Genomic DNA, 22,742 nt, shown 5'->3' with positions numbered 1-22,742 from the left:
GATTACTCGGGGTGGATATCTCTGACCCTCAGGTGAGGGTGAATTCTGCCCCCTGTAGGGCATCCATAGCATCTAGTCCATATTTTAAAATGGGTCACCTTTTATTTCCCCTCACCAGTTTGTAAAGCTCTGTGCAGGGAGGGGCTGTGAGCTTGCTCCACCTCTTTCACTGCAGTAAATCCAGCTCTTAGCATAGTGCCTGGGACATAGTAGGTGCTCAATATACATTTGACAAGTAAACAAATGAAGACAGTGAAATTACTTGCTTATGATAAGAAAACAGAGATAGCACTGGAGAATGATACTCTCAATCCCTTTCTGTTCAACTATATTGGCTTATCCTTCTTTTCTTGGTTTCTTGTAATTAGAAGAAATCAAATATACTTGATTAGGAAAAGGAGATAACAATCCCTTAAATTTGTAGGTGGGTAGGATCAGGAAATTGTCTATCTCTAATTTACTGATGAGGAAGCAGAGGATCGGTGATGCTACATAGATCATGAGAAAAGGTTCTAGAACTGAGATGTTTCTAGAACTGAGAATATCTTCTGACTTCTAATCTTTTATTTTTTTTGTTTTACTATTTGAAACACATCAAGGATGTTATCTCTCCAACCTTAGTTTCTTTTATGCCCCATGGGTATTTCTATGTTGTCTTCTATATCTGACTTTCATCAAATAACTACCATCACATTGCTATTTAAGGGAGTAAATCAGCAATTCTTACTTGAAAGGTTGTCCAAGAATTATCCTGGAAGCTTCTTCAATCTATATGTGCCTCTTCCTGCCCCTCTGGTTCCTGCCTAGGATGTTCTATAGTGGTCCTTTGACAATGTTCCCCAAGTGCTATCGACTGAATATTTGTGTCCCCCCCCAAATTCATACATTGAAATCTAATCCCCATTGTGATAGTATTTGGAGGACCTTTGGGAGAGGATTAGGTTACGAGGGTGAACTCTCAGGAATGGGACTAGTGCCCTTATAAAAGAAGTCCCAGGGAGCTCCCTCAGCTCTTCTGCCATATGAGCACTTGGTGAGAAGTTGACATTCCACAATCCAGAAGAGGATTCTCATCAGAACTCAACTATCCTGGTACTCTGATCTTGAACTTCCAGCTTCCAGAAGTGGGAGAAATTTCTTTTTATAAGCCACCCAGTCTATGGTATTGTTATAGCTGCCCAAACAGACTAAAACACCAAGTAATTTTGATATGACTCATACTCATAAGTGAGGACCATTAGATTAAGTGCTAATTGTAACCATAACTAGTATTTTATTAATCATTAATAGGAAATATTTTATTAATCCATTACTGATGTATGTAATACAACGGTTCAACAAGTGATAGTTTTAGAATGTTTAGTTCCAATTAGAATAGAAAGAAGTTTCTTTTCAAAGTCATTTGTGCATTTTCAATACCACACTTTTAATTTCTTCCCATAATGTAGGTAAAAGCAAAATACAGTGTTGGAATTTAGGCATTTTGATCCATCCATTAAGCTGTTCGAGTTTGGCCAGTTCCTTGAACTCTTATTGCTTCAGAATAGTCCCTATCTATACAGTAAGGACAACCATAATTATACCCAAAGTATGTCAGAAGAAAAAAAAAGCCACACATCACGCTACAAAAATGTTTCATAAAAGAAAAGATTTTTAAAACCAAAGTATGTCTCAATCTAAAACTGGAACCTGTGTGATGATCTTGGGGACAGTCCCATGGCACCTCTAGGCCCATTTCCTTGTGTAACAGTGTATGTTAGTTAAAAATTGTGGTAGATATCTTCTTATATAAACTTTTATTGTACAAATTATATAACAGTGAAAAACAGGAGTAAGATGCCATTGTAATATTTATGCAAGGTTTAATAGGAAAGTTTACCAGCATTTTAATACACACTTTGACCCTGGTAGTTTATTTTCTTCAAAACTGTTTTGAGCTAATTTATGCTTAACATCATTTGGATAATTCTCCAACTACTTTGTCCTTCTTCCTACAGTCATTTGCAAGTACATCAGTTTACTTAGGTACCGAGGTGTCTTGAAATATATAATGAAAAAATATAGAATTACCGATAAAACAATCAGACAAAATATAGGTCTTCTTCCTGAACGAGCCTGGAGGTTTGTGTCAGCAAGGAGTGATTTCTGTAAATGTGAAAAGGATTGAATTAGGAGTGAGTAGGCAATGGATGGCCGACAGAAGAGGGAGGAGACGTGTCATTACAACAGTTTATAATGGTTTCTGCAACTTTCCATTTCTTTCCCCTTTTTGATTTTACGAGTAATTTGCTCTTTGTCAAAACAAAACAAAACAAAACAAAAAAGGAAGGAATGCTTAAGACTGGACATTACCCAACAGTTGGAACATAAAAGTCGGTGACAGTTTTGGATCCCAGGTAACAGTTTCACAGGTGAGTCACTAGGAATTTTGTATAAGTCACTTAACCATGTGCTACTTCAGTTCCTGGATGTGTTCAAACAAGGAGGATAATATTTGATCCTAAAAATAATTAACTAGGGTGACCGTTTCGAGTTCTAAGAGGATATTTAATTATGTAATTTCCACCACTTTACCAACAACACCCAGACTATATGTCTTAATCTTTAACTATCTACGTTTTGGCTAAATTCTAAAATTTTACATTAATACACATGGTTTCTCTCTTTAATTTCACTTTACAGCTCTATTTTCCACTTCCTTGTTTCATGGATTTCTCTTTGATATTTTTTTCATACTGTTCCAGGTCAGTAAATCTGCTTCTGCAATTGCATGTACTTTAGATTCTAATCAAATCCTCTATATTTCATCTCATTTGGATTAATATTCATTCCCTTAAAATTTACTGCCAGCATATTAGCCTGCTATTTTTCTTATACGGACAAGATCCATTTATACTAAAAGCATAATTTATGTATAACATGAGTGGAAATAATGTATCTTAAATTTCACATAATTTTTATCAATGGATCTGTCTCTCCTATTTGTGTATTAATTACTCTTCATTAATGTATCTACCTTTTAGTAGAGTAGCTAGGAGAGGAGACATTTCACCATTCAACTTAGAATCAGAAGTTTGCAGCTATCACTTCCCCTGGAGACCATCTAGTTCAAGGCCTTCATTTTATAGGTAGGGAGGTGTGTAAGCAACTTATTTCTCTAAGGCCACACAGCACTTAGTGGTAGAGTAGGGACTAGAACTCATGAGTCCTGGATCTCCAGCCACTTTTGCTACCACTCCAGGCCTAATTAATACACATGCATGCTTTAGTTGATGAATTTGATTAAGGTCAACCCATGCTGGGTTCAGACCCTAGGTAAGCTGTTTGTATTCAGACACTGCACCTTTAAATTGGACCAGCCAAACTGTAACCTTGTGAACCAGAAGTTCAGATGGAGAACTGGCACTGCTCCATCCTCCCACTGAAAATGCATATGCCCCACAGATGCTGGATAGTCATCTTTGTTTCTGAAGATAACACATCACCCCTCAACGGCAATACATCCTACATTCATTTGACAAACATTTAATTTACATCCACTATGACACAGGCATTGTATCCTAGGGTGTCTGCTCTCAGGGAACTTACAATCAATAACGAGGGCAAACGTGAAACAAATAACTGAATAAAGAGTTGAAGCCTATGATGTACTGTACATATTTTTAAAACATCTGGTTAAAAATTTTCTTCTTTGGATTAGTGTTTCTTGCAAAATTAACCATTTAAATATGTAACCAACAAAGGAAGCAGATAAGCATATCATGGAAATTTGGTTATTCAGAACTGCTAAGGTTTACTTGGTCTACTACTACCAACTGTTTCTCCTGCTGGGTATAGTGTTGTAATTAGGTGAAGTTTTTTTTTTTGTTTTTTTTTTGGAGGTGGGAGAGGTGAACATTTGGAGTTGGGTAGGTAAAAATGAAATAAATATTCCTTTCTTTAAAAAATTACTTATTTTTCAGTTACAGTTGACATTCAATATTATTTTATGTTAGTTTCAGGCGTACAGAATAGTGGTTAGACATTTATATAATTGATGCAGTGATCCCCTCATTAGTCTAGTACCCACCTGGCACTACACATAGTTATAGCAACATTATCAACTATATTCTCTATGCCATACTTTATATCCCCATGACTATTTTGTAACTACCAATTTGTATTTCTTAATCCGTTTACCTTTTTCACTCTGCTCCCCACCCCCCATTCCCTGGCAAGCATCTGTTTGTTCTCTGTATCTCTGAGTCTGTTTCTGTTTGTTCATTAATTTTGTTCTTTAGACTCCACATATAAGTAAGATCATATGGCATTTTTCTTTCTCTGTCTGATTTATTTCACTTAGTCCATCCATGTTGTTGCATCTTTTCATGTTTTATAACATTTATATTATAAAACATTTATATTTATAACATTTATATTCATGTTGGGTAAAACATTAAATTATACTTAAAGGTATAAAGTGCAAAGGAAACATTTTCTCTATTCTGTGTATGCACACTTAACAGTGCCCCCCCTCACCCCCCCGCCAGAAACTTTTTATGCATATAGAAACATAGTATATTTTTCCCACAAATGGGTTAATAGTAAATGTTTTTTCACTTACCCTAGACCTATTTATACATGAATATATATATCGATCTAGCTCATTAAAAATGTTTATCTACTATTCCTTTGTATGCATATACTATTATTCAAGTGGAAAGGTTAGAAATACTAACTACTGGGGACATAAAACAGAGATTACGCATGCACACACATATGAAACAGCCATTGTCAGAGTGAATAACATGACAGCCACAGACATACACCATGTTTCCCAGAAAATAAGACCTAGCCGGACAATAAGCTCTAATGTGTCTTTTGGAGCAAAAATTAATATAGGACCCGGTCTTATTTTACTAAAATACAAGACTGGGTCTTACATAGTTAATAATATAATATAATATAATATAATATAAAAATATAATAAACATAATTAATATATAATATAACATAATACTGGGTCTTATATTAATTTATGCTCCAAAAGATGCATTAGAGCTAATTGTCCGGCTAGGTCTTAATTTCGGGGAAACATGGTAGTAGTCAGAGTTTATAAAATTAATATCTACTTGTTCATTTTTATTGATGGGTAGCTAGAACTCATCAGTATTTTGATTGGTAGCTTTTGTCTTTTCATTCATAGCGGCTGGTAAGTTTCTCCCTAACTAATTTAAGGAAGTGGTAAAAGTGAAACATTTTTTCTGTCTGAGGTCACACTTGGTGCTATCTGTAATATCTAGGTTTGGTGACCAGGACCCAACATCCTTGCATTTGAACTCAAACTGACTTTCCTGACGAATTCCCCACCCTCTTGTGCTCCCCACTTGGCTTGACTTCCTGTCTTTTATCAGCTGCAATCTATCAAGACCCTGTAATGTGCTCAGTGGGGAGCAGAACGAATCAAAGTGTTCTACCTCACAATTTAAGGAAGGCAGGGGGCTAGTTTTTGTTTTAAGATAAAAATCTATTAACAAAACACAGACTCCCCAAAACTTCCTTTAAACCAAACAATATTGTCACAAGCTCATAAGGTCTTATTACACAGCCAGATGACTCAAGATTACTACATTTCCATTCAAAAGGAGTTTTCTGGCCCCATACCAACACATTCAGGCCCTCCCCATCTTCCTCCTCTCTCCCCTGGGAGACTGACATTTGGAGCACTCATTTTAGTAGAATGAAGACGATGATGTGTGTTAGCCGCCGGAACTGTTTGTTCTGGGATTTTATAAAGCATCCCTCCTTTCCCCTTTGTAGTGTTCATTTTTCGAGGTGGGGAAGAGGAGGTCAGAATTTTTTTGGCTCTAAGTCTTCCAATTTAGGAATGTAGTCTAAACAGGAGAAATATACTAGAGAGTTCCGTTTGTTATTTACTATTTATTCATAACATAAATCAGCCACATCTACATTCCGTCTGTCGCTCAGTGTGACATGGGGACGAAGGAAACAGCACTAGCGTTGTCATGGGGTGCTAAGGTTGCAGCTTCTGCTTTTGCTCTCAACTCTCCTAACACCTTTCCCTTTGCGTCTTTCACTTCACAGCTTCCTCGGCAAAAATTGAAACAAACAAACAAAAAGCCAGCGTTAAACCTGAGTGACCCCCTGAGGCCTTTCCAATCCCCCCACCTGGAGACAGCCGTGGCGCCCACCCTCCTTACCCCCAACTCCGCAGTCTTTTCACTCGCGTTCGTGGCAGGGAGAAAACCCACTCAGATGAGCGATCTAGACTCAGCCCCTTTCCTTTCGGTGGCCTCTCCATGGCCCGAGACCGGGGCTGCAGTCGCGGCCCGCTGCCAGGGCTGTGGGTTCTCGGCCTCCGCGGGCCCGGGTCCCCGAGCGCGCGGGCGGGGCGGCAGGGCGGAGGGAGGAGCGCGGGGGCGGCCGGAAGGGGGCGCCGCGGGGACGCCGGCGGGGCGGAGAGGCCCGCAGAGGACGCGGGCTCCGAGCGGGGAGCCGAGGTCCGGTGCCCGGGGGCCATCGCCAAGGGGGCAGCGGGGCGGCGGGGGCGGCGGGGGTTCCGCGCGGAGGCTCCTTCTCCCGCACGCCCCAAACTCGCCGCTGAGAACTTCTCCCGCCCGCGCCTCGCGCCACGGCGACCCCCGGCTCCCGCACCTCGTCCCCGGCCCGCCTCCGCCCCGCCTCCAGCCGCGCCGCCCCCATCGCCGGCTGCGCCGCTCTCGGTTACAAAGGAGGGGAAATGCGCCGGGCGGCGGCGCTGCAGCGCGGAGCCAGGCCGGCGGCGGCGATCGCGGCCGCCCCCGGCACCACCTAGAACGCCCCCGCGCGCCCCGCTCGGCCCGGGCCCGCGCTGAGCCCGCCGCCCGCCGCCCGCCGCGCGCCTGCCCGGCCCTGCGCGTCCCTCCCGGCCCGACGGGGAGGAGGAGGAGGAGGAGGGGGCGGAGGCGCCGCCTTCCCCGCGCCGCGCGCTCCCGCTGTTGTCTGCGCTCCGCTCTGGACCAGTTTGGGGAAGTTGCCGCGGCTCCGTGTCGCCCAGATGTGCGACCTCATTGAGCCGCAGCCGGCCGAGAAGATCGGCAAGATGAAGAAGTTGCGCAGAACTTTGTCGGAGAGTTTCAGCCGCATCGGTGAGTGGCGCGCTGCCCGGGGGCACCTGGCGCGGCCACCCCCACGCCCGCGCCTCCGGCGCCGCGCGGCTGGCACGAGCAATGCGGCGGCGGCCCGGGGCTCGCGCGGGGTGCGCGGAGCTGCGCGCGGAGGGTGCGGGGAGCCGTGCCCGGGACCTGGGGAAGGGTGACGACGGAAGGGAGAAACGCCCCTTTCCTTCAGGATCTGCGGTTTGACTTGTGGATGGTCTTAAGCCAGCGACTTGGGCTTCCCGTCCTCGGCACTAGCGCTCGGGCTTTCGCGCCCGCGGGGACACAGGAGAGGGGACGCCCCGGCTCCCGCCGCGCACGGGCTGTGCGGCCGCGTGGGTCACTTGTTATTTGTGTGCGCGCAGGCTTTGGCGTTGGGTGTTCAGTCAGTAATTTAGCTTTGGAAATTGGTGAAATTTTGAGTTGTGCCTTGGTTTTGTGGAACACATGCAACCTCAAGAGAAGTGGGGCAGATACCTTGGGACCTTACGTTCGGTACTTTGGGTTGTTCAGTCCCGAGGTCTCTGAATTTTTCCATTGCTGCAGAGAGATGCGCGCCGTGAACTTGTCTGAACATTTAGGAATAAGTCTTCCGAACTTCTTCGGTTTACTACAGCTCGGGACTCTTGTCTTTAAACCAACCAGCTAACTGACGAACGAATAAAAACCGACCAAGAAATGTCTAGGACATTTAAGAATAAACCCAAATCACAGACTGTATAACAAGGTGACAACAGTATCACGTGGAATGAATGGGTTTGTTAGATTGCTCGGATTGGCAGGTGAAAACCATCTTTAATCTTAAGACAGTGGCTGCTTCCTCTGTCATAACTTTCATTTACAAAGGTAGCTGCTTTCAGCAAGACAATCGTGCAAGCTCTAAAAATAACCTCTCAGAGTACCCAAGAAGCCTTCTAACCTTTGTTTAACTTGTCATCCACGTTAATGAAGGTGTTAACGGAAATTACGCATAAGGTGCTTCATTCCTTCCAATACAATCCTGAACTGCATATGAGTCTTGTAATCATCCTTCCATCCATTCATTCAAAAAAGCATTATATAAGTGCAGAAAATATGCCAACTTTCTTGACGTCAGAGAAAGCATGGGTCAAAATTTAGATTAGTTTTCTTTATTGTCTTTTGACTGAAAATTTTGTTTGGGGATAGATACAAAATCTTTCCCAAGATGACTGTAAAGTCATGGTGTTAAACCAGTATGTAGTCCTGGTTTTATATATTACGTGTATGGGGTATTGCAGTTTTACTCTTAGGGATTAGAATGTGAACAGTCTCTACATTCAGATTAACTTGGAAGCCAGGAAAATAGAGAGAGAGAGAGAGAGAGAGAGAGAGAGGGAGAGAGGGAGAGAGGGAGAGAGGGAGAGAGGGAGAGAGAGGTGTTGAGTAGGTGTTCATTATTAAGGTGGATGTTTCAGCCTCCAACCCAAACTGTCGCAGAGGTGGTTCTGGAGTCCATTAAGCCTTGTTCTAAAACACATTAACTGTATATTTACTAATGCTAATGACTCTGTTGGAACCCTTCCAGTTTTGTGTTAAATAATTCATTGCAATAGAATCTCAGTAAGAAACCATGGATATTGATGTAAAAAATCCTCATGTTTAAATCAGTTTAAGGTTTTGATCAATAATCAGTAAAATTTGGATTAACTACAAACTTTGGCAAATGGGGTGTTATAGTTAATTGGATTTTTCTAGCTTATTGAGATTTAGTGATATGAAATTCCTTTTGATTCCAACTCTTGTTAAAATGTCTTCTAAGATCTAGTAGATTTTACTTCCTCTCTTTCAGGAACAGTACACTGTGGTAAACATAACTGATTATTTCTTATATTGATGGAGCGTCATGATTCTGAATAGGAAATCTCATTCTGGAATCCTGTAAAAGGAGATAAAGAGATTTGAAGTGATTATGATTGAATACCATGCCCAAGACATTTATTAGAAGTAGCATTACAGAAAAATCAGTCTTTGTTATCTATGTAGTTTCTTGATGTTTTATTTGCAAAATCAAAAAGCAGTGAAATCAATATGATTATTTTAGGATTTTTCAGGTGCTGGAAGCTGTTGAATTGAGGCTTTAGTATGGGATTATGTAGTGCATAGATTAAAGGCGTTGTGGCTGTGTCAGATGGACTGGGGGTTTCTGGTGTTGCCACTTGTAGTTGAGTGACCTTGGACAGGTCCCTCAACTTCTGAGCTTCAATTTTTCATGTAGAGCTCAGTTTTGTTTTTGGCATTAATGAAGTAATATGTATGATGTCCTGTGTGGTATGTAATAAAGACTCAGCAGATGTTATGTTCTCACGTTATCATTTTTACTGATTGCATCATACTGACATAATTGATCTTTTAGGTGGAAAGGATAATATGTTACTATTTTTAGTGATTGTATCAGACTGACATAATTGATCTAGGTGGAAAGCAAGAGAAGTAAGGGAAGAAGTGGCCACTGACTTTACAATATAGCTAATCTGAAAACAGGATAGGTTTTGGAGTTGGGCTGGTCTAGGTTTAAACCCCATTTTCTCTGCTTGCTGTGTGCCTGGGGAAACTAGCAGAATTTCCCTAAATCCCAGAGTTCCCATTTGTAAATTTTCTTAAGGTTGTTTTGAAGATTAAATCGGATAAAATACATAAAATATCTAGTGGAGTATCTGTCACATTGTAGAAATTGTGACAGGAGGCTGTTATTATTCCTTCCAATTTCTCCGTTTATCCCCTATCTTCCTCCTTTCTTCATTGGTACTTCATGAGGAGATCAAAGAATAAATTGTTTATTCCTGTTGAATAATCCAACATCTCAACATATTCATTCCCTTTAACCGATCCATGATGGCTTTTGAAATAAACTTACTGAGTTTATTTTGCTTTTTCAGTGTGATTCAAAAGTGTAGCTTGTTATACAATAAAATATACAATATCATTGTCTAGCCATAGAAAGTAGTAGTAATTCATCTACAGAAAATGAAGACAATTTTTGGAAGTATGTGATATCCAACCAATGTTTATTATTAATAATAATTCTGACTATATAAAAGTGGCAATGCTAATGTTTAATTTATTCATGCATGAAAGATCACACCAGCTTTGTCATTGCCCACCTCAAATACAGCTGATCTGAGATCACTGTATTATAAAGGGTTTAATAAAACACATTGACTTTCAAGCCATAGCACTCTAATTTATGACATCTGCCAGGGAGTGACTATTATACAGCTATGGTTCTTTTATAAGATGGGTGTAATTGAATTTCAAAGTCATCCATTGATTTCAGTAGTATTTATGGTTTTCTGCCAGATAGTCAGTACCTTCACTTATTTAGGAATTACCATAGTTGTCTCACGTGTTTTTTTTTTTTTTTTTTTAAATTTAGGTTAGCATAAACAAAGACAAATGGGAACTTAATTGTTAAAGACGTTTGTATTAAAATCCATTTCCTTTTTTCTTGTTTCTTTTTTGTTTTTGAATGTAGACTAGCAGGAGAAAGGCTTTCTGTAATATCCGGTTTAAGATTAAGGTCAAACTGACGTTTCTTCATACTCATGTGAATGCGTTTCTTCACATTTATTTGGGTTATCTCCAAAAGGAAGTTTATACTCTGTGACATTTGAGATGAAATCCATGTATACCATTTCTTTAAAAGAGTTTGTGAGAGAACTGAATAAAAGGAAGAGGCTGTGGTTACACTGAATTTTGGAGTTTGTTACATTGTACTGTAAGTGTGTAATTCTAGAGTCCAGTTGTCATTTGATAAGTCCATTCTGTCAGAAAAGAGAAATGTAAGGTTAAAGGTTCAGACAAAATTTTAACTTGTACTGTGTCCTCTCCCAATGTCGTTGCAAAAAATTTTAATTTGAAAACTATGAAATGGAATTTAAATGGATGATCCTTTCATAAGAGAATATAGTATATGGTTTTCGTATGCCGAAAGTTTAGTATGTCTTAAAATGTAAGATGCTTTCCTTTTGCCATTGAGTATAACTCAGGAATTCAACAAATAATTATCGAGTACCGCCTCTGTTCTACATACTGTGCTGGCATTCAGATCCAGAGGCCACTGGTACCGGTCCTTGTCCTCAAGGGCTTTAAGAGAAGACAGGCCAGTGAATGGGCATTGACAATATGTATAGAGTGACAAATTCTGCCATGAAGATTAGCATAATTTGCTATCAGAGAACATAGGAGGGATACCACTTTAGTCTTGGTGAGATTGTGGAAAGCTTTCTAGAGGAAGCAATGTCTGTGCAAAGGACTGAATAGAATATCTGAGTATCTTAAATGGTTTAATGCATACCCCTTTGTTAACCCAGAAACATGTAATACCGTGTTTCCCCGAAAGTAAGACCTAGCCGGACAATCAGCTCTACTGCGTCTTTTGGAGCAAAAACGAATGTAAGACCCAGTCTTATTTTACTATAATATAAAACCCGGTCTTACCTAATATAAGACTGGGTCTTATATTAATTTTTACTCCAAAAGACATGTTAGAGCTGATTGTCTGACTAGGTCTTATTTTTGGGGAAACAGGGTAGGCTTGTTATTTCATGATATCCTCGAATTGTTGGTTTGTATTTACATGAATGATTAATGACAATCAGGGAATGTAATCGATAATGAGATGTTGTGTGCTTGTTTAGGTCAGAGTTTATTCATCAGTGACCTGATAAATATTTGGCGATGACACCTATGATTGGCCTTCATTGTTATTATTAACTCTGTTTAGGGCAAGGATTCAATATTTAGAAGAAACTGGAAGGTGTTAGCAATGAAGGGCTTAAATGAAGTGATAGACTAATTGGTCTTAAAATGTTCTCCTCCGTTATATCCTGGCCTTGAGAATCTGCCCTCCTGCTTCTTATATTTTAAATAAAACACTGCAATTCCCTCCTCTAAATCCTCCTTTTCTTTCTACCTACAGACCCCACCCCTTTATCCAGAATGTTGGGGAAATTGGTAGGGGGCAAAAAGGAAATAAATAGTCCAGTCTGGGTGTCGAAGACATTCTAGTTTTCTGCTTTCTTCATCTTTTAACTTGAGGGTCTTCATTCCTTATTTGCAATTCTCTAAGTGATAGTATCAGCTGGAGTTCTTACTGGATGCTTTGCTTAAGAAGAAACGTGGCTGAATGTCCAGAACTTTTATCATGTCCAAAGTAAATATATTTAAAAGTGTGTGCTGTGAATTATAAGCTTGCCGCTGTTCGCATCTTCCATGGCAGCCCCATGATGTGTTTTCAATTAATTTTTGTTAAATGTGCTAGGTATGAGGCTGTACAGTAATTGACTTTGTGTTTGAAATCAATGAGCTAACCATTTCTTATTCCAAAAAATTGGTTTTTTTTAGATGGACCAACTTGTCAATGTTTACATATATCATTAATATTTTATAACAGAATCACTAGTCAAGTATGTTAATTAAAGAATGTGCCATGGGTTGAGGGAGTGAGGGATTTAATCTAGTAATGTTGTTGACTGGTATTTAAAGAAAGCATCCTAGAGTAGATGTTTCACATTCTAAGTTAAAATGTAACCATTAAGAACTAACCCTAACCATTAAGAACATCTAGGATCTTATATCTTTCTATCAAAACAGGTTATTTTAAATTTAATGTAAGTTTAGTCAAATGCATAATAAAATATGTGTAATTGAATGTGAGATAAGCCATTTGAGACAGGGAGTAAGGACTGTTTTTTAATTTTCAATTCAGAAGAAATTATTCTCTAATAAAGGAAATAGAGAAATCTCTTACAGATCAGTTTCTTAGGCAAAAGGGAAAGATTAAGAATTAAGCTTTCAGAAGCATTTTATCTCCCTCAACCTGCCCTCGTCCCCCTTAACTCACGACTACAACCCCATACTTCTTGATGTTTTAAAAAGACAAAGTTATAGTATGAAACAGAAAAAATAACTTTTTCAAGATTGCTGACTATATAATGTAAACTTTGATATGATAACTTCAGTTTAGGCACATGGCTTCTCTCAGAATAATTTGCTTTCCATTGCTTTTGTCAGAACATAGCTTTCTAAGTAGGAGCTACCCAAGTGCTTGTATCTGGGATAGAACTATCAGTAAACACCTATGCAGAATTCCACCCATTTGAAACATTTCTCCAACAAGTGGTTGCAGCTAAATTAGCTACTTTGTACATTTATCTTAATATGAAACATTCTAAGTAATTGTGATATTTAAGGAACTTGATGTTTGCCAACTATGTATGAAATATTTCTCATTCTCTTTAGAGTAATAAAATTCTAGTTCTGATGCCATGTATATTTAAAATAAATTTCAAGTATTCGCTAGTTACTATAAAATATTCTGAATGTATTCTTTCCTTTGGTGATACTTTGTTATAAAATTTATTATATTGAAATGTTTGAATTATGTCTCTGTACCGCCTATTTTACATGCTTCGTCTTTCATCACTATACTTAAACTTTTCTCAGCAGGAAAATCTCATTCAGGGCTCTGTGTAGAGTGAGTGTCATCTTAACAATTGGTTTGGGAGGTCCATACACCAGGCATAATGACATATGCTCAAAACCCAGAAGTTTAAGGGGAAATTTCTTTAAGATTACTTTTTGATTCTTTCATCCTTTCATTAAAACATTTCCCTACTAAAGAAGAGATAAGGGAAAGATATGCATACTTCTTTTCCATACTTGGGAGGACAGTAGTATTTACATATTTATGAGAGCGGTTCACAAAGATGCATGCTGTGCAATTCTCTCTCTTATTTGCAGTTTTCCTGTTTGTATCATAACATTGTTATTCAGGTTGGGGTACAGTTTTACTTTCTGAAATGAAAACACCATACTGCTTTGGTTTTGGGTTGTTTTTTTTTTTTTTTCTGTTTTCTAGATCTTAGATATTTTGTCTCTTTGTGATGTTTCACAATAACTGTTTCCTTTCCCTTTTTATTTTATAGCTTTGAAGAAAGATGACACCACCTTTGATGAGGTAGGTTAAATTTCTTTATCTAATGTTAGATGTATTTAATTACTGCCAGGTAAAGTCAATAGGTGCCAACTTTGCACTTAGAAACAGAAAAAAGAATGCCTTAAAAAAAAAGAAGTGACATCACTTTAGTTACAATATATTGTCTTCCAATTTAAAATAATCATTCAAATGAATTTTGGTAGCAATCAACATAAATATGTCTTTTTAAATTGACAAACAAAAGACAGCATAGGCTTTTGTGTTGTTGCCCTCTTGATGGTGGCAGTGCTGGCACAACCCAACGTGATGGGGGTGCTCAGGGCAGGTCTGCAACTGTTGGTAAATTGGGCACCATGGCTTCCTTGCAGCCCCTCTCTGAATCAGGTCGTGATGCGATGTTGACGCCACATATTGTCTGTCAGACTCCCAAAGGAGGAGCTGACTTTTCCCGTTCTAGTTTTCCTATTCTTTGTGTATCAGACAGATCTGTCTTTATCTACTTGTTACAAAGTAGCAAAAAAGCCTGTTCAAGTAAGGCAGAGGGGTTATATGTAATTAATAGCATTCTGAATGTGATTTTTCAATTGTACTCTTTCCAGAGTTTTTTGGTGCATCAGTAGGAATCACCAGAGAAATAATATGTTTACGAAATGTTCTCAAGAGTGCTATAGAGTGGCGCTTCATTGTCGCCATCGAAAGCCACAGTAATTGATCTGTGTTGTAAACTGGGCCACGTGTATATGTGTATCTCATGTTTATGCTATGTGAATACAGATGTATCTATACTAGGTGCTTATCCTGCAACCTAATGAAAGCATAGATTAGTTTGGTGTGGTTGTTTGATTTAACAGATTCCATGAAATATGCTACCTGTTCTCCCTCTGCTGTCATGCTTCAGAGAGGAAGGGACATTTGTGCTCATGAAAAGTCCCCTTGGCTATGTGGCTCGCTGTGCTGCCTGTAGGGCAGGACCACTCAGGGAGAACCTGCTCCAGACTGGGATTTCTGGATGAGGCCAGCATCTTTTGCCTCTCACGGTCTGCTGCTTCCTTTGCTGCACCTGCTCTTTTTTTTCCCGTGCCCAGTTCTGCAAAGTTGTGTGTCCCTGGACTCCAAAGCCACTTCCCCTGCCAGCATTCCTGAAACAGCCTATAAAATTTAGCTATTCTAGACCTGAAGCAATAGAGAAATCTTCTCTTCCCCATGTGTAGTAGGTAATAATGATGCTCTCTTCTAAACCTGTATCTGGAATCACGGCAGTGGTACTGAAAGGTTTTTAGGAGAGTATTTTCTTTCTTCTCAGAAGAAATCAATGGGGGAATATTGAGCACCTTTTCTCTCTTTATTAAGAAAAGTCTTCCCCTAATTAGGGAGGTAACTTAAGGTTACATAAAAAAGAAAAATAAGGAAAAGGAGGAAGAAAAAAATCTCCCAAATTCTGTTATCCAGCGGCAACCAGACTGTTGAAAGGTGTTTTTGTTTTTTCCCTCATGTTAAAAAACAAAAAATACCACAGCCCATATATATCCTTTTTTTATTTTCACCTATACATATTTCCCCATGCTTTTATATTTGGACTCCGAATCACCATTAGGAATGTACAAAACCTCTGTTTGGTTTAAATGTCGTTGTTAATGATTGTATTTTATTCTGTCATGTGCCTGTGACATTAGCTTTCAAAAATATCTGAGACTGGAGCCTAGATGAAAGTTAAGGATGTACGAGGTCGGACAATTAAGTTGGCGAACTCATCCTAGAAAATGTGCTGGATATCATTATGGTCACCTTCAAAGCATTCCCCTTGGGAAGCTATGCACCGATGCCAGCGCATAGTCCACCCTTCAAAGCAATATTGGAACTCTTTTTCTGGAATGGCCATCAGAACTGTCATCGTATTACCCTCGGTGTCCTGAATGTCATCAAAATGTCTTCCTTTCAATATTTTCTTTATCTTCAAGTAAAGAAAGAAGTCATTGGGGGCCAGATCAGGTGAGTAGGGAGGGTGTTCCAATACAGTTATTTGTTTACTGGCTAAAAGCTCCCTCACAGACAGTGCTGTGTGAGCTGGTGCATTGTCATGATGCAAGAGCCATGAAATGTTGGCGAAAAGTTCAGATCCTCTAACTTTTTCACGCAGCCTTTTCAGTACTTCCAAATAGTCAACTTGGTCAATTGTTTGTTCAGTTGGTACAAATTCTTAACAAATAATCCCTCTGAGATCAAAAAAGGATAGCAACATCATTGCAACAAGTTCATGAACTTAATTGTCCGACCACATATAAATCAAACCTGTAATTATCCATCTTCATTACCCTGAAACCTCTGTGCAAAGTCTGCATTTTGTAATTTGGGACAGAATTATCCTTAACTTTCACAAAGTGTTTTCCTTCCTCTGTACCACAAAGATTGGTTAAATACCTCAAATCAATAAATCACACAATCCTACACTTGGAAGAGCCATTGAAATGGTCATGTGTCCCACTTCATCATTTCATTGAGGAAGAAACTGAGGTACACGGAGGCCAGGTAGTTCCCGGTGAATCAGGGGAAGACCCAGGCTCAGGAGCCTGGGAGATAGTAGCCATCAAGTCATGCCTGGGTGTAAACGAACCTAACTCAATCATCCTCTCAAGAGCAATTGACTGACTCTTTCCAAGCCTTTTATAAAATTATTGTGAGGATTAAATAAATGAATCATACAAAGGTTCTGAATACTGATGATCACATAGTAAATATCTCATGATTGGTTTTATTATTGCCCTTGTCTTCATCTTCCTGCCACCATGACATCCACCTTCTGTGGTTGGGGGGCTACGAGGAGGGTGGACGGATTTAGTTCAAAATTAAGAATTAGGCCTCTGAGGAGCAGTACTCTCAGATATTCCTCTAAAATACCGTATGAAGTTTTGTGAGATGGTTTGCATATTGATAAAAACTGTGAAAGTTGTCTGAAACCTACCGTGTTTTAGATTTCTTGGGAGGATGACTGCATGCAGCTTCTTAATCCCTGGGGTGTCTTGCGTATGTTAACATTCAGTCAATATCTGTTGAATATGAGTAAATGCCTGTTGCAGATGAAGGAGAGAGACTGTTTTACTGAGTGTCAGACAATGTGGATTCTCATTTGCCAGTTCCTGGGTATTGGGGCCATTCATTTAATTTACTCAGGGCTCAGTTTCTCCTTTGTGAAACCAATCAGCTAGACTATGATCTTCAAATTTGTCTGCATCTTTAAATGTAGGATAAAATCTTACATAACAATCAACATAGAATTACAATTTTACCAAGCTCAGAAAAGAGTGTCGGATCTGTTATATATATATATATATATATATATATATATATATATATATATATATATATATATATATGTATATACAGAACGTCACTGACTTCTAAGATCATCTTCAGATTATAGTGGTAGAAGTTTTCTTGAACTTGTTTTGTGGTCTTCCTCTTGAAGGTGGGGGAATTCTAGTGTGTTGGAATTCAGTGAAGATTTGAATCTTGAACCCTGGGGTCTGGGTCAGCTTGTTAGATAGGCATCAAGATGAGGCACTTTTCTTCTTACTCAGTATTTATGAGCTGGAGAGCTCCTTATCTTAAGGAGCTGGAGATTAGTTGCTACTCCCTAATTTCTGTGGAGGATTTCTCTAGGATGTGTATGAATGTTTGACTTTGAACAGTGGAGAAAAAGAAATATGGACTTATTTGAAAAAGTATATTTAGTTATTTGTTCTTAAATAGGCAGAAATACCATGACTGGTAATTTTCATAACCAGCCTGGAATTGTATTCAGGAACTGCAAGCTAATGCTTGTTGTAGAGAGAAATTGAGGCACTTGGGAAGTTAACTATTGAGGGCTTCAGAAATTTACAATGACAGGCAATTTTGTTAGAATAGAGAATTTTGGCGAAGCCATCATATTTGGAGAGAGGGTGTTTTAAGGATGATCATTTTACCCTTAATTCATTGTGTATCTGGGCCTCTATTCAAATATGAAGCATTTCATGTTCTGTGGGTTTACACTTTTGATGTGGATAGGCTTATGATTTATAAAGGATATCCCAAGTAAAATTTTATTGGTTTTAGTTTGTGCTTTTGTTGTTTTCCTTACAAAACTTCTTGATCTTTGTAGCCTTAGGGTTTGGCATAGTACATGGACAAAATGAAGGGGCTAAGTAAATAATTGTTGGAGAAACAAATGGTTAAGCCAGATTAAAGGATGAAAGAAGGTTGCTCTTTTGTGTCATAATTTTAAGTGGATACAGTGATTTTTGTGACATTGTGATAAGAGCTTCTAGTAAGTGTGAACTTTATATCTGTGATACTAGGACTTTCCAGAACGTTCCAGATTTCTTTCTCACCTTTTGGTCCCCGGTAAATGTCCAGGGCAGAACCCCTGAGTGGCCCCATTCTTCCTGGGGCAATGAACAGTAGCTACATGACTCAAGTAAATTTTTAAATCTTATTTTTTGATTTTATGACTTGTTTTAAATAATCATGATGCCTCAAATATAAAAGGTCAGAAATACAGTTAATCTACCCCAATGTAAAATTGCCATACACAAAACTTTTTGAACTTTGGAAGCAAAGAGTACCAATTAAGTGTAAACATATGTGTTATGGAGAGTTGGCAGTGTTTAAAGCCACAGCAATTCATGAATGGTTCTTGTGCATAAATTAAAATGGTAAATTGGGTAGTTTTAGTTCTGCTTCCTGCCTCTGTTATTTTAGCTCAGATAAGTTGTCAGCAGCAAGTGCTTGGCTCTTTGGGTAGAAATGCAAAAAAATTTAGCAATTGAAATCAACCTTTGAGACGTGAAGAGTTTCCTTGGTTTATGATATATAATCCAGATGACTAAGCACTGATTTGTTTACAAAAAAGGGTGATCTTTTATGAGTTTTCTGATTATTCTCTGCTCTGCTCATTTGTTTCATGTTTATGAATCAGAAAGGGCAGCCAACACTTATTTTGGCTTTTCCAGCTATTTTATTTTTTGTACTCTAGGAAAATACGAATAAAGCATATAAAATACCTTCAGATCTTTGCATCTGATCTGTAACTTCTTCAAGTACATTCTTGTAGGTTAACTTATACTTCCTCTCTGCTTAATGTAATCGTTATGTGAGATAGATGGGGGCAGTGTACACGGGTCTCAACTTCTAGTCCATGTCCCTCTTTGTTATTTTGTGTAAAGATGTAACTGATACCTGCTATAAATGTGGCAGTGATTTTTGTGAGAACTCGAGTCTAGCGGTTAGGTACAAATGTGATTTGGGGGTACTCCTCTTTGTTCTTTTCCATACACTGAGGGTGGTAGAAGCTGTTGCCGCCTTTTCTCATCCTGACTGTCATCATCATCATCACCGTCATCATCAGCTCACCATCACAGGAGGCGTCCACATCTATATGAATGACGTAATGCTGTATACAAGGGTCTAGCTTTAGACTTCCCTGACTTCCTCATCTAAAGCATTAAACCCCGGCAACAGTCTTTCCTTTCTAGCTCTCTCAGGCCTGCTGCACTCCTTCTGCCTCTTCTTTGCTGGCTTCCAGTTTCCCGATGAGCCGTCCTCTGCCTGCCCTCGCCCAGCCTTCCAGCCCGTCACCCAGCCCCTCTCCTCTGTTCACTCATGGTGCGTCACTCCTGTGCCAGGATGCTCATGGCCTTACCCCTTTCTACTTTGCTTGTAATCTCTGCCAGCCCTTGATTTTGACCTGGCATCTTTTCCTCTCACCCACTGGCTGCCAAGAGCTGCTTGAGGAAATCACTCTATAAATAAATTTATCGTCTCCAGCCTTAGCTGGAACCTACGGCAACTGTGCACAGCCCTGTACTGTGTGGCTGGCCTGTTTTCTGCCGAAACCTTTCCACTCCCCTCAGACCTTCTAGCCTCCCTCCTCCAGCCCTCCTTCTTTTAGTAGATGACTTTCTCTCTCTATCAGTTGGCTAGGGTTGCCATAGAAAATTACTACAAACTGAACAACAGAATTTGACTGTCTCACGGTTCCTTTGAGGGCTGTGAAGGAAGGATCTCTTCTGGGCCTCTTTCCTTAGCTTGTAGAGGGCCGTCTTCTCTCTGCACGTCTTCTCATCATCTTCCCTCAGTGAGTGTCTGTGTATCCAAAATTTCCCCTTTTTATAAGGACATCAGTTATATTGAATTAGGGACCCACCCTACTCCAGGGTGATCTCACCTTAATTTAACTAATTAGATATGAAACAACCTTGTTTCTAAAGAAGATCACATTCGGAGGCGCTGGGGGTTGAGACATCCACGTAGGAATTTTTGGTGGACACTGTTGAACTCAGTGCCCCCCACTGCCTTCCTACTGTCAGGCGACCACACCCTGCCCACATACGTACCTCCTTTGCTCCAGTCTTACTCCCCTTGCCCCTTTGCCCCTCCCCCTCCCCCTCAGAGGAGGGTCATCTCTCCTGTTTCAGGGGAGACCTCCTCCTGTCCTCTGAATTCCTTTCCCTCCTTTCTATACCAGAAACCGGCGTCATTGATTCTTTCTTATCTGCATTTCTTGTCTCTTCCTTTTTATAGGTATTTCCCCGTGGGCTCTGAACATGGTTAAATCTTCCCCCATCTCTTTCATCACAACCGAACCCTCTGTGGTCATCTTTTTATGTTCTCCTCTAGTGGTTTGTGTGTTCCTTGCTTTTGGCCACTCCATGGTTATACTCACATCTGTGTGGCTGACTCAGCTTTCTGTCCTGAACTCCACTCCTAGGGAACCAGCTGCCCATTAGATGTCTCTGCCTCTGCATCTCCTAGTCACCTCAATCTCAGTGCTTACAAAACATTACTAATTCATGTATTTCATAAACCTGTACCTATTCTCTTTCCTGTCTCAGTGACTGGCTTTAACAGCCATGTGATTTTCCAAGGCAGAAACCTGGCAGCATCCTAAACTTCCCGCCAAGCCCCTATCCAGACATTGGCTTGGCTCTTGTGCCCTCCTGCCATCTCCAACCCACTGCGGAGTGCACATTCAGCCTCATCCCGTCTTGCCAGGGCTTGAGGTAGTCTGGTCTCACTGGCCTCCCTGCTTGTCTCCTGTTCCAACACAGTGACAGCTCGGAAATACAAATCATGCTCTTCTCCTACTTAATCCTTTAAAAGCTCCCTGTCAGCTGAGGTTCAAATCCAAACTCCTCCCTTGGCTTTCAAGGCCATTCATAATCTTTTTGTCTACCTTTCCACCCTTATCAAACAGTCATCTCTTATTTTAATGTCTTCATTGTCATTCCCCCGCCACAGCCTTGTTTCAGGACTTTGTCACGTTTACCTATTTTATCCCAGTAACCTCTTAATTGATCTCACTGTTCCATTTCTCACTCCTCCACTCCCACCTTCCCCACACTTCTTTCTTGTCATAATTCCCTTCAATTCAAAGATTTATACATCAAGTATTTATTGATGCCTGTTTTATGTGAGGCTCTGGATATGCTCTGAACCCGACTCTCAAACTAGCCATTCTCACAGAATTTAATCCTACTGGCCTTTACAGGTTGGCCAGCTTCTGTCACCTTTCAGTATTGGGCTTGGGCACAGATTCAATTGCACTCTTTACAGTAAGATTTTATATTACTTTACATCCTATTTATTCTCACCATGGTCATGTCTGCCAGTCCTGGATGATATGAACCTATCCCATGCAAGATGTCTAGAAATGTCCAGACTGTTCTCTTATTGTGCCAGTAATTCACTAAGTCATTAGGTTTCAGCTTCAACATTTTGGATGCATGACTAAAAAAGAACGTTACTTCCTTCTTAATTCTCTCATTGGAATTGTAGTTGAAATTTTCAGATGCTTGAAATTTTCTGTGCTTCAGTTTTTCTTTTCTATAAATGTTTGATCCCACTTACCATCTCCCTAATTATGGTAGTCATAATTACCATCATTATGTCTAGTCCCAGACAGTGGCTAGCATGTCTGGGTAAAGATTCAGAGGGGAAGTTTATGTCCCAAAATGCAAAATGTATGACATTGGGGAGAATTAGTCACTTTTATATTCTTAATTCCCCAAAGACAGAATGTTATGGACGGACGTTGAAAGCATGAGTAGTGTCCTGTTTCTCCTCCAGAGCACTGTGCCTCCTGATGGACAGGCCCATTAGCCTATAGGAAGTTTCCCTGTAAGGGTAGTTGGTGTGCCCTTTGGGGTAGTGCTTTGATTTGTATGTTTGAATTCCTTTGCAGAAAGCTGACCTTTGGTGTAAGAAGTCTCTTCAGACAGCCTAGGTACTTACGATTTTCTTCAGGAAGTACAAAATGGGCTCAGCTACCCATTTTCCTTCGACTGAAATTTGAGCCACTCATTTATAATCTACAAATCCCTAAACTGCTTGGTTGTGTTTGAGATGACCCTTATTCTAAGAGCCATATGATAATTAAAGTCAGCTAAGGGGGTGGGAGGGGTGGGGTTCACGATTTTTTTTTTTTTTGGTAAGATCAAAGAAGTGTCATTCTTTTTTTATGGTCAAAAGATTTTCTTTCTTTTTAAATTAAATTTGTTGGGATAACATTGGTTAATAACATTGTATGAATTTCAGGTGTGCAACTATAATATGACATCTGTATACTCTATTGTGTGCTCACTACCATGTTTCCCCAAAAATAAAACCTAGCC

At 39.9% G+C, this 22,742-nt stretch overlaps 2 protein-coding genes across 2 annotated transcripts in view; one reads left to right on the top strand and one right to left on the bottom strand.

Annotated features, from left to right (window-relative positions):
• Positions 1-1,244: 1,244 nt before the first annotated feature.
• LOC308510487 (uncharacterized protein) lies at positions 1,245-6,670 on the bottom strand. The gene is made up of 2 exons (XM_081079771.1): positions 6,201-6,670; positions 1,245-2,145 (listed from the first exon to the last, which is right to left on the bottom strand). Exons 1-2 carry the CDS (start codon positions 6,518-6,520, stop codon positions 2,082-2,084), a joined length of 384 nt encoding a protein of 127 aa, XP_080935897.1. The 5' UTR covers positions 6,521-6,670; the 3' UTR covers positions 1,245-2,081.
• A 197-nt stretch (positions 6,671-6,867) lies between these two features.
• CDK14 (cyclin dependent kinase 14) overlaps positions 6,868-22,742 on the top strand; it is a 563,325-nt gene continuing 547,450 nt past the window's right edge. Inside the window, exons 1-2 of the mRNA XM_081079441.1 lie at positions 6,868-7,127; positions 14,084-14,115. Coding sequence (XP_080935567.1) covers positions 7,037-7,127; positions 14,084-14,115 — 123 coding nt within the window. The 5' untranslated portion in view covers positions 6,868-7,036. The remainder of the gene's footprint in view (positions 7,128-14,083; positions 14,116-22,742) is intronic.

The sequence above is a fragment of the Rhinolophus hipposideros genome (assembly GCF_964194185.1).
Source record: "Rhinolophus hipposideros genome assembly, chromosome: 18".
Taxonomy (NCBI): domain Eukaryota; kingdom Metazoa; phylum Chordata; class Mammalia; order Chiroptera; family Rhinolophidae; genus Rhinolophus; species Rhinolophus hipposideros.
Note: the sequence above shows the minus strand (reverse complement) of the source record. Positions and strands in the feature narration are given on the sequence as shown.